Source organism: Carcharodon carcharias, chromosome 28, assembly GCF_017639515.1.
Source record: "Carcharodon carcharias isolate sCarCar2 chromosome 28, sCarCar2.pri, whole genome shotgun sequence".
In the NCBI taxonomy this organism is placed as follows: domain Eukaryota; kingdom Metazoa; phylum Chordata; class Chondrichthyes; order Lamniformes; family Lamnidae; genus Carcharodon; species Carcharodon carcharias.
Window position 1 is genome coordinate 17,153,336 of NC_054494.1, and position 12,438 is coordinate 17,165,773.

The following is a 12,438-nucleotide window of genomic DNA, read 5'->3' on the forward strand; positions in this document are numbered from 1 at the left end:
CCACAAGGTCTTTTACAGCACTCCTTGTGGGCTAAGAGAAGCAGCAATGTTCTGCCCGCTCTTCCCCTAATCACCCGATCATCAACCACAACCTTGTCAGCTCTGATGTCCTCACTTCCCCCACCTCTGACCCCCCCCACCTTGCCACAATTGGCTAATCAATCTCCTGCTGTGTCTGGGTGAGGAGGAACTGTCCCCAAGTGTCCCCAGTCATTGGCCAGCCAGGCTATTCGTGTGGTCAGCCGCTGGCTAGAAAAACAGGTCCAAAGAATGATAAGGCACATCCGATCTCAGCCTTAATAGGTCCTGCAACCCTTTTCAACTCCACCACTGCCACCCCACCACTACACCGTAAACATCAATGTTTCGATGCGTCCTTCAATTTCTTACCCCTTCCGTACGATGCAACAGCAAATGGTCCACGAAGGAGAAAAAGACATTTAAAAGACAACAGCCCAAATTTCCCATGTGTTTTCAGCTTTCACAGAACCTCTTGAGTCCTGGGGCTGGATTTTCCCATCGGCGAGCGGTTGAGGGGGAGGGGTCTGGGCCCACTCGCCGATGCATAAAGTGACACGGGGATGATGTTGGGCGGAACTCCCGATGTCACCCCACCCCATTTAAATTTTCCGGTAGGCGGGGGCGCAGCAAAATCAGCTGGCTGCCCTCCGACCTGTCAATGGCCAATTGAGGCCATTGACGGAGTCATTAAATTAATTAGTGGACCTGCACGTCCAACCTTAAGGTTAGCGGACAGGCCAGGAGCCCCAGCGCAAATTAGAAAAAGCATGAAACCTCATCCACTGGCGGGATTAGGTTTAAAAAAATCTTAAGAAAGTTTTTGTAAAAATTTTGGACATGTCCCAACTCATGTAACAGCGTCACAACAGGGGATACGTTAGGGATATTTTCTTATTCTAATCTTAGCTTTTTTACATTTACAGCCGATCTCCCTGAGGCTGCACTTAGCCTCAGGGAGATGAGTGCGCCCTATCGTGCACATGCATGAAAGAGCGCACTCTCGATTTTGGGATTCGCCACCCCCCCCCCACCGCCACCCCCCCACCCACACAGGGAGCACATAGCGCTTCTGTGTGGACGTCACGCTGGGCGGGCCTTAAATGGCCTACCCACATAAAATGGCACCAAGCCCCCGATTGGGGGCGCTAATCGGAAGCGCGCCTGTGCAAGCCCGCAATTCAACTTCGTCCCCGACGCGGGGGGACATTCCTGCCCGTGATAACACCTTCATAGATTATGGCATATCACATAGTCCCTCTCTGCTGTAACTCTGATGTATGCGGTAGAGCTATGGTAACAGAGAGGTTGTTGAAGGACTAGTAATTCAAAGGGCTGGATGATTGCTCCAGAGACATTCAGTCAAATCCTACCATGACAGCTGAATTTGATAGATTAAAGAAACCCAAAATAAAAAGCAAGCATCAGCAATGGTGACCATGTTGTAAAAACCCAAGTGGCTCACTAACGTCCTTTAGGGGTGGAAATCTGCTGTCCTCACTTGGTCTGGCCTACACGTGACTCCAGACCCATAGCAATGTGGCTGACTCCTAAATGCCCTCTGCAATTGCTGAGCAAGTTCTGCTCAAGGAGGCAGCTCACTGTCACCACCCTTTGACAAGGGCAGTTGCGGACAGGCAATAAATGCTGGGCCTTTTCCAGCGACCCTCACTTCCCATCAATTTAGCTAGGGCCGCCTATAACAGGGAATAGCAGGAAAACATCAGCTTGATAATTACATTAATCGAGTATTTCCATTTTTGACACGTGACTTTATATGTACACCTGTTATTGCAGTTATTCAGAATATGTGATGAGCATTTAAAAAAACCTTCCAGAAGCAAAATTGATTGCCTTGTCTCTTTTGTTAGGGTTTGACTGAGAGGAAATTTTTCTACAAATTAATAGTAAACACTGATGGCAAAAGTTGAATTCAATTTTAACGCTCCCTCAAAAATCTTTCCTTCTGTTGCCATGGAGATAGGTTATAAATTAGCCCACAAGAAGAGAGCCGTACTAACATGGTGCTCTTAGAATCAGTCCCTACCATCTGTCATGAAGCTGTAGTCCTTGGGTACGATGGACAAGGTTGTTACCATAGAATCGTCAGGATATTCATCTTGTTTCCTGTGCCTACTGTCAGTGAGAATGGGTCCCTGTTGGCCTTCATAACTGGGGCTCCCAGCTGTTGCCTGCTGTCCTCTTTCGAGCACCAGCCGCACCACCTGACAAAGAGACATGGAATAATCGAGTGAGTCGTTTGTCACTCAGCTGGTCTGACCACACAGGAAGGTCTATGCCATCACATCTGTTTTCCTGCAATGCACCCTTTATTGTTACGTTGCGCAGGGCTCCCGAGTGAAAAGAAAGTGGAAAGCGGATGTGGGGATATGTAAGCCCGGGGATTGCGTTTTTCTTTCCTTCACATTATCCAGTTATAGCGCTGGATGAACCGAACTTTTGTAGCAAAAGTTGAAATAATGTGCAGAAAGTGAAGGGCACTTGCTGGTGATTTTAGTAGGCCGTACATGGGATGAGCAAAGGGGTCTGTCTTCTCCTCAAGCAAGCTCACTTTTCCTGCAGTAACAGGTTCCCTGACAATATGTATTTCTCACCTCTTATCCTAAATGCAGTTGGGCCTAGTTAGACACAAGTGTTTGACAGAGTATACACACGGTCAGTTGGTCTAATGCGTCTTGCTCAATTGCATCTCAGACAGCAGCAGTGCTGGGGATGATGTTCCATTTATCAATGTACACGGTGGGAAATGTTGTATATGTCAGTCCGCCTAACTTGAGTTTTTTTTTTACCTCAGAAATATTGAACATAATTTTAATAGAATAACATTAGAGATCTTTCTTCAAATTGTTAATTAAATTAGAACAGCTTCTATTGGCTGCTCCTTATCTTACAGGGGTGCTGCGTTCATGGGATGGGTTTTTTGGGAATGTGAAGATTCGGGAGCGTCAGGATCAATCTATATCCTGTTCCTACGTAAAATGACAGGTTCTGCCAATAAGAAATGCCTCTGCTTGACTTTTAAAAGGATAACAAGTGTGAGCTGTGTCCCTTGATGCTGATACCTGCAGTGTAAGAGCAAGCTTCGCATGAAGACATCATCCCCTTTAAACAAGTCAGACTTCATTGAGAAGTGTCTGGCAAATCAAACGCAAAGTAGTTTATCCAGCACAGAGATAGAGTGAAACAATTCAGATCCAAACCCCGCGATGTGTCACAAAGGTGTTAAGTATGTAATTTAGATGTGAAGCCATTGTAGCCAACAGAACTCACAGCTGCTCTTTGCTTCCCAAGTGTGAAAGGGAGACTGTATAACTGAATGTACTGATACAGGACATTACGTGTGTAACAGCACATGTCACATGTATGCTGCAGGGTGGGTGGGGGGAATCGTCCAGTCTCATTGGCGGCAGGACAATATGGCGAGGAGGCTGTCGCGAAACCAGTTTACGATCGTCCGCTCAGCCCGTCAATGGGGGGCTGGGTTTCCCACCGCCGCACATTGAGAACCCAACTTCAATACTTTAGCATCTCGTTACAAGCCCTGCTCGCTGGACAATCCCCAACCACCCCCCCCCCCACCACCCCCCAACTCCCCCCCAACCCCCTAGCCCCACCCCCCATGTTAAATTTCCTGCCCACGTTGGTCTGACTTCAGAACGGTATGCTTCACGTCTGCCTTTAAAAGGTGTGCACCATCGAGGGGAGCTCGGAATACGCACAACCTTGCGCAGCGCTCATGAGCATCGTCCATACCACATCGGGGCAGAAACGCTGCACATTCATGGGGGGGGGACACAGGCAAGTCGCTTTTCCCCGGCTGGCTCTCAGTGCGGTGCCAGAGTGAGGGCTCCAGGGCGGGTAAGGCCAGGGTTGGGGGTTGTGGGAGGGGTTCAAGGTAGCACAGAATGAAGGACATACACAAGCACATGCCAGGGGTGGGTTTGGGGAAAGGGCGCGGGGGCTGAGGGAAGCTTTTCAAAAGTGAGCATTCTTCCTCAGCTGGGACTATCCAGCAACAGCTCCATTGACGTATCTGGGCCTCTGAAACCTTTCTGCCCACTCAAGCAATGCAGTAGCATGAACGCATTTTGGGGGGCAACAGAACAATTGGCCGACTGGGCAAGCTGCAGAATCCCCATGTGAAAGGCGGCCATGGCACAGTCACTGCTGGAGCCGCTCACAGCTCCTTGCAATGTCTTCATTAAGGTTTGGACCCGGATCCCTCACGGTCTGAGCTAACAGTGCAGCCTTGCAGTGCGGGTTAGGAGAGTGGCTGTGTCTGAGCTGAGAGCACAGCCTGCAGTCCAGTGGGCAAAGCCGCTGCCCTGGTACGGAAACCCGCCATTGCAGCTGGTGGGTAAAATTACTTTTTTCACACCCGCTACGGCACTTAGTGCAAATCTGGGACGATTCTGCCCGGGGGTTCTGTTACCGCACAGCCAAGGTATTGCGGTACAACATCTCTAACACGGTCACAGCAGCTTAACAGTCTGCTCACAGCCTCAGTCCAGCAGAGCTCCAATTTGGGATTACCCATGCCCGTGCCAACCATGGCTCAGTTGGTAGCACACTCTCAACTCTGAGTCAGGAGCCTGTGGGGTCCAATGCAGAGACTTGAGCACATATTCTAGGCTGACTCTCCAGTGCACTAATGAGTGAGGACTGCATTTTCGTTTGGATGAGATGTTAAAACATCTACCTTCTCGAGCGGATGTAAAAAATCTCATGACACTACTTCAGAAAAGAGCAGGGCAGTTCTCCCCAGTGTCCTCGCCAATATTTAGCCCTCCAACATCACCACAAAAACAAATCATCTGGTCATTATCACACTGCTGTTTAGGAAAGCTTGCTAAATTGGTTCCTGTGTTTCCTACATTACAACAGTGACCATACTTCAAAAGTACTTTTTCGGTGAGGTCATGAAAAGCGCTGTATAGATGCATATATTTTTTATCTTTCCACCTCCAAAAATCGCCCAAAGGTGTGAGCTGTAAAACCTTGGCATCATTAAGTTATGCTGTGACTACTGTTCAATGATGTGTTCAGGTATTTCATCCCTATCTCTTAACCTCCTCCAGCCCTACATCTCTCCAAGAACTCCACATTCTGTTCGTTCTGCTCTCTTCTGCATTTGTGAATCCCTTTATCCCACCATTGATGTCTAGGCCTGAAGTTCTGAAATTCCCTCTGAAAACCTCATTGCATCTTTCCCTTTCACTCTTCATGTAGGAAGCCCATCGTTTTGATCAAACATTTGGTCACTTGTACTAATACCTCCCTTTGAGCTTGGTGTCAAATTTTGTTTGGTAATAATCCTGTGAAGCTTTAAGACACTCCTCAAGAACTTAGCTCTTTGACCAAGCTTTTGTTCACCTGACCTAATATCTCCTAGTGTGGCTGGGACCCACATTTTGTTTTACAATGCCCCTGTGCAGTGTCTTGGGATATTTTATGAAATTAAAGACGCTTTTTAAAAAATAAGTTGTTGAAAAAAGCTTGGGGCATTTTACTCCAGTAAAAAAATGCAAGTTGTTGCTGATCATGATCAGGAAGTTACACCTATAATAAACACTAATTCGGCCCAGTCGGAGTATTATGGCTGATTCAGGACATCACATCTGAATGTTGGAGAGGGTACAGAAGAGATTGATCAGAATGAGGAATTACAATGACTTGGATAGACTGATGAAGCTCGGATTGCTCTCCTTACAACAAGGGATGCTGAAGCAGAGGCATCGAAAATCATGAAGGCTTTAGATCAAGTGAATAAAGAGGAGCCGATTCCAATGATTGAAGCATTGACTAGCAGAGGGCACAGATTCAAGGTGATTAACAAAAGGACCAAAGGCAACGTGAGAGAAAAAGCCAAGTGGTTTGGATCTGGAATGCACTGCCCGATAGACTGGTGAAACCAGGTTCAACAATAGCCTTGAAAAAGGAATTGGATAAATACTTGAAGGAAAAATAATTGTAGGGATTTGTGGGTGGGGGAGTGGGGAGTAAATTTGGGGCAGTATGATAAACTGGATAACTCTTCAAAAGAGCCAACGTAGGGCAGAATTTTACGCTTCCCGGGCAGACACTGCCCGATCTGATCGGGCAGGAAATAACACAAGAAGACCTCGGGCAGGCACAAGGGGCACAGGGTCAACAGGTCGTCCAAGGCAGAAGGGGCCACAGAGACGCCACTATCCTGCTGCCAGGGTCTACAGGCAGCGATGCAGCTCCCTCAATATGTTCGAGGTGCAATGCCAAAGGAGGTTCTGCCTCTCCAGGGAGACTGTGACCTCCATTTGTCAGATGACTGGGTCTGAGATCAGCTCCAACGGTGTGGGTGGACACCCCATGCCAGTGGCTCAGAAGGTCATGGTGGCTCTCCATTTCTATCCTCTGGCACTTTCCAGAGGTCAGTGGAGGGATCTGTGTGGAGTGTCCCAATCAGCCATCCACAGTTGTGTTTAGCTGGTGACAGAAGCTGTGTTCAGGTGGATAATGGCATTTATTCATTTCTGTATGGACGAGGCCAGCCAGGCTGAGTGAGCCAGAGGGTCTGCAGCAATTGCTGGGTTCCCCACATCCAGGGTGCTATAGACTGCACACATGTGACCATCAAGGTGCCAGTGGGTCAGCCGGGTCCCTTCATCAACAGGAAGGGATTCCAATCGATGAACGTCCAGATAGTTTGTGACCACAGGATGCTGATTCTGCAAGTCTGTGCATGGTACCCTGGCAGCTCCCATGACACTTATATCTTCAGACACTCCCAGGTGCCGAGACTATTCAGCGCTCCAGCCCAACTGGATGGATGGCTGCTGGGTGACAAGAGCTATCTGTTGAGGAGGTGGCTCATGATGCCTCTCTGCCACCCAAGAACAGAGGCAGAGCAGCGTTATAATAGGAGTCATGCCTCCAAAAGGGCAGTGGTAGAGAGGACCATAGGTTTCCTGAAGATGCACTTCGGATGCCTGGACTGTTCAGGGAGAGCGCTACAATACCCCCCCAGAGCGGGTGTCACTGACAGTGGTTGCATGCTGTGCCCTCCACAATCTGGCACCGGCAAGGGGGGACCCACTGGAGGAAGAGGATCTTGAGGCAGCTCCACAGGCCATAGAGGACGAATCCAGTAGTGATTCAGAAGAGGAGCATGGTGAGGAGAATGCTGAGAGCATGGAGGCAGATGTCTGGGAGGTGGGGATATCAGGGACACCTTCATCCAAGGCTCCTTCAGCTGGGCTGCCAAAGATCAGCTTCCACCTCATACCAGTGCTGCTGCCTCCATCCTGGATGTCTGAAATGATCCTTTCATTTCAACCCAAAGTCTATTCAGTGCCTGTGCAATAACGTTTAGAGCCACTCATGTCCAGCATTACATACTGGCATACCCTGCACCAAAAAAATACAAGGGTGAAGCATACTCAGGTCACTATGACAAAAACAAAATTTATGTACTTTTCACAGTCAAAAAAATTAACTTGACTGTCTCTGGTGTTCATTTTCACACCAGTAAACATAAACAAAACATTACAGAAGATCACATGTGACCAGTCCCTCAGATGCCTTGAACTTACATTTACGATTGCTACGTTTTGGTCCAACTCTCTCGCTGGCAGCGGCATTAGGAACAGGAGAAGGCCATTCAGCCCCTCGCACCTGCTCCGCCATTCAATACGATCATGGCTATCTTAGGATTGTTAATTAATTAATTGTTAATTACCAATCTTAGAATTGGAGGCAGCCTGTCGACTCTGCTGTCTGGTTGGCCTTGAGGACCTTGGGGGCTGTCCTCTGATCGGTGAAGCCTGTGCTGGCCCCACCTGGGAGGGAATGGCCAGTGCCAGGGTTGGCATCTCCCAAGTCATCGCAGCCTCATCAGATGCCATGGTCACTGGCAGAGGGGCGGAGGAGCTGCTGCCATCAGCCAGAGAGCCCTGAGAGGAACCTGCAGAAATGATAAGCAGCTCGTGTGCCAACGTGAGGTTGCTCTGGACCTCCCTGTTCGCCACTGACAGACGGGCACTTAGCTGGGATATTGGGTGCCCCCATCCATCTCCCACACTGGCATTGACCACCTGAGCTCATTGCCTGTGTAAGGGCTTGTACCAAGTACAACCCCAGGAACCCCTGATTCTGTCCCTGGAGCTGCCTCTCCAATGAGAGTCACCACTCTCTCAATAGAGGAGGCAGTGTGCTCACCCATGAGGGTCAATGCAGTACTTATGTCCTGCATGGACTCCTCCACAACAGAGACCTTGGCATGCATTCCCTCATGGATCTCTGCCAGTTCCTCCTGCACATCCCGCTGGACATCCAGCATCTGCCGCCTAATGGACGACTCCAGAGGCTCATCATCAGCCTTCGACTGAGCATCATCCTGGTCTCCAGTAGTCCTCCAACTGCCTGTGCCCTGGGCACTCTCTGCCTCCACCTGCACCTCAAGCGAATGTGAAGTGCCCTCACCGCTGTGCTCTGATATTCTAACCCAAGATCTAACTCCCACCAAGGTGCTGGTATCTGCGCTGGTGCCTGGTTCAGAGAGTGGGTGTGACACAGGTGCAGCTGAAACCCGGTGGTCCTCCGGCATCAGGGGTGGCTCTTTGGGGTCCTGAGAATGAGTGTGTGCTGGCGAATCTAAGGGAGAACAAGGATATGTCATTAGTTAAAGTCATCACACTGTCACTGTCCATGCCAGGCACCCTAGTGAGACAATGGAGGTCTGCAACATGGTGCCATCATCTTTCAATGATCAATGGGGATTCCAGTCTGGAGGCTCCCATCAATGAAGATACTACACAAGAATGTTTGCACCATCGTAAACTCTCGCCTCTGTGCACTGCACTCTTACCTTCGTCTGACACCCCAGCCTGTCCATGACCGGCTAACCGAGGAGAGTGGTGCCTCTCCAGCTCCAAGGTGTCCTGCTCAAACCTGGACAGGAGTAGGAGGTGTGGGGACCTCTGCCTGTCCGTGACCTCTCAATATTGTTATGGGTCACCTTCTCCTGAAAGGACAGAGGAGCATTGATGAGTCCACTCTCTACCTGCAGCACCATTGCAGCCTGGCCGACCCCACCTGAGGAACACCTTGCAGGGCACATACAAGTTGTGGCCCTTGAGCCGCAAGGCGCTCAGCCTAAGCAGCCAGAGCTCACCCACTTGGCCAGCTCCGGCGTCATTGACAGTTGGCACTCAGACTCTTAACGACCCTGAGTTCCATGGTGGGGGTACAGCCAGACCTTAACGCTTCTCCTCACTGATCCATGATAACACGGCACTCATCCTTCCCGAGCGCAGCAGGTCGTTGAATCTTTTGCGGCACTGCACCCGTTTCCACCACACAGCATCGTGGCTGCTGACCTGGGCTGCCACCTCCTCCAAAGCTCTTTTTATCAGGTGTGGTGGCCTCCTCCTTCCAATCTCTGGGGACGAGGGTGGCCCTCCTGGCAGCCACCTCCTCCAACAGCACCGTGAGGCACTCGTCCGAAAACCAGTTATGGGGGGTGCCGAGTGGCCGCTCAATCTACTCTCCCGCCTGGCGTCTCCTTCCGTTGCCGAGGCCATAGCTTCTCTCTGCAGAGCGCTCAAGAAGTGTTCTTCCCGAGAGCCTTCAAGGAGCGGCCTGTGCCGTTGTTAAACAGCCCGCCGGGTCGCCATTGGACCCACCGCCCGACAGACCCCTGTCCCCGTCCGGTCCTTCTCGGGAAGCCGCGTTTCACAGTGGGCGGGCCTTAATTGGCACAGTCATGGACCAATCGCGGGCGGCGGTCTGTATCCTGACCAGTCCCAGGCCCACTGATCACCAAGGGTAAAATTCAGGCCATAGACTTGATGAGTCAAATGACCTCCTCTTCAGCGCTATTCTATGATTAGGAGATTTCTTTAAGAAATGTTTAACATGGCGTATCAATACAAATGTCTGCCCAATGAATCATTTTTAAGTACTGGAGAAAAGACTGTAACATCTTGTAATCCTGATTTCCAAAGGCTTGACAGACCACATTTCAATGCTACAGTGGTACTGCACCAATATTAATGATACTTAATCACTGAAATGTGTGTCAGAGTTAGGATTGTACACAAATATATGTAGATTTATGCATGATAAACTGTTAGTAATTATTCTAAGCATGAAATTTCATAATAAATGCCACCAATGCTATGCAATTTGCTACAGTTATAACTTGCTGTTATAAAATTTTATTATAATTTGTATCGGGAATAAGTCATCGTTGGTAAGAAACAAGAACATTATTGGGATTTAAATAAACAAAAATCCTATTAATTTGTATAATTTCAAAGTACCTTGTGTCAATATATTCATCAGAGAAGGAGCTGATTAATATTCATTACTTTGCAGATTGGATTATTTATCATGCAAATTTAACCAAATTAACCTATAGCTTCATAGAAAACTCTAACTTCTATTTGAATGCACAATATAAGGAGGTCTTGTGGTGAAGTGGTAGTGTCCCTGTCTCTGAGCCAGAAGCACTGGGTTCAAGTCCCACACCAGAAATTAATGGCCAATTAAGGAAGGTGTGTGTGTAACATGGTCAGACAGGTTGAGTATGAACTGTCAGTCCTTCCAACTTACACTAAAGGCAGGCAGTAAGAGTGGGGGAGAACCTGGTCAGCCATATGATGGAATGAAATTTAAGCCTCTACCATCACTATTCACACACAAGTTAAATCATATGTTGCTACTTAGACCAGGATTTCCCGGTCAGGGGGAGGGTCCTGCTGGATGATGTTGGGCAGAACTCTCTGCATCATTTCAATTTTCAGCTCAGCGGGGGCTCAGCCGAATCAGCTGTGCACCCGCTGACCTGTCAATGGCCAATTGAGGCCATTGACAAAGTAACTAACGTAATTAGTGGAGCTGCCCGTCCAACCTTAAGGTTGGCAGGTAAGCCGGGAGCCCTGGCGGGCATTGGAAAAAGCATGAAACCTCATCCACAGGTGGGATGAGGTTTGAAAAGATTTAATAAAAGTGTAACTAAAAGTGATGGACATGTCCCAAATCATGTGACAGTTTCACATGAGGGGATATGTCAGGGAAATTTTTTGTTTTCTGTTTTTAACATTTTATGGGCCAAAGGGCCTCTTCTGCACTGTGATTCGGTAATGTGGAGCCGATCTCCCTGAGGCTAAGTGCCGCCTCAGGGAGATGAGTGCGCTTTTTCATGCGCATGCGAGAAAGAGCGCACTACCGGCTCAGGGAATCCACCCCTTACGGGCACAGGGAGCGCACAGTGCTTCCTTGCGGACGTCACGTTGGATGGGCCTTAATTGGCCCACCCACCTAAAATGGCAGCCTGATCGGAGGTAGGCCTCCACGCGCCCACTCCTGAACTCCCCCCCACCCCCACCCAGGGGCGGGGTTGGGGGAGTAATTCTGCTCTTGGGGTCCATTTGGTTTGTCTGGATCAGATTGGTACCAACAGCAGTTGGGTTTAATCCCTGTTCCAGTTAGGGTGGATTCCTTGCCCTACATATGGTAGTGGTTGTGGTGTTGTGGGTTGGACCTGCCCTCGAGCAGAGAACTGAAGAACATGATAAAGTTTAAATTGATTCGCAGCTGGATGAAGTGAATGCTGAAATATCTGCCCATAAATTGCTGTATTATTTTCATCTGGTTCTGCGCGATTGTGTTCTGCACATGGAGAGGGATCACATTCCTGAGTGTTTTTATGAATGTTTTCAGCATGTCCTCTCATAGGGTATAAGAGCAATCATTCTCTGTACATTTCTTGAGGGTTGGTCATGTACAGATAGACCTCTCGATATGTTTTACAAAGGGGAGGAAGGGTAGGAAATGCTGAATAGCAGGAAAACATGAAAGCGAGGACGGGAAGCATAGGGTGGCTTGGAAAGCATCCACCAATCTCTAAAATATATTCTTTCATGGGATGTGGGCGTCACTGGCTAAGCCAGCGTTTGTTGCCGATCTCTAATTGCCCTTGAGAAGGTGGTGGCGAGCCGCTTTCTTGAACCGCTGCAGTCCATGTGGTGTAGGTAGCAAACTGGGAACTGTTTCTTTTTTTCTGAATGTTACAATTTCATTGTTCTTTTAAGGCCTTGATGATTAAAAGACTTTGCTGTCAGTTTAGCATCTGAAATCCTCAGCGTGGATGATTCCACGAAACTTATTAAATGTTTACTATCCTGGTTATTAGAAACTGGTTTTTAGGAGCTGAGGCCTCACTGTTGTTATGCCAGCAAACAGAGAAATCTGGTTTTCTGCACAGGCATATTGAAAATTGTTTTCTGTCATGGGGCAAGTTTCAACTTTGCTTCCTGGATTTTTTTTTTTGGGAAACTTTTTTTTTTTAATACCTTACAAGAAGCAGAAGCTGCCTTGCAACTCCACTAAAGAAATATCTCTTCTCTCAGCCACTGCCTA

At 48.6% G+C, this 12,438-nt stretch overlaps 1 protein-coding gene across 1 annotated transcript in view; it reads right to left on the reverse strand.

Moving 5' to 3' along the window:
- Positions 1-12,438, reverse strand: part of LOC121270873 (tyrosine-protein phosphatase non-receptor type 13-like) — a 273,076-nt gene that overhangs the window by 42,993 nt on the left and 217,645 nt on the right. Inside the window, exon 25 of the mRNA XM_041176429.1 lies at positions 2,066-2,243. Coding sequence (XP_041032363.1) covers positions 2,066-2,243 — 178 coding nt within the window. The remainder of the gene's footprint in view (positions 1-2,065; positions 2,244-12,438) is intronic.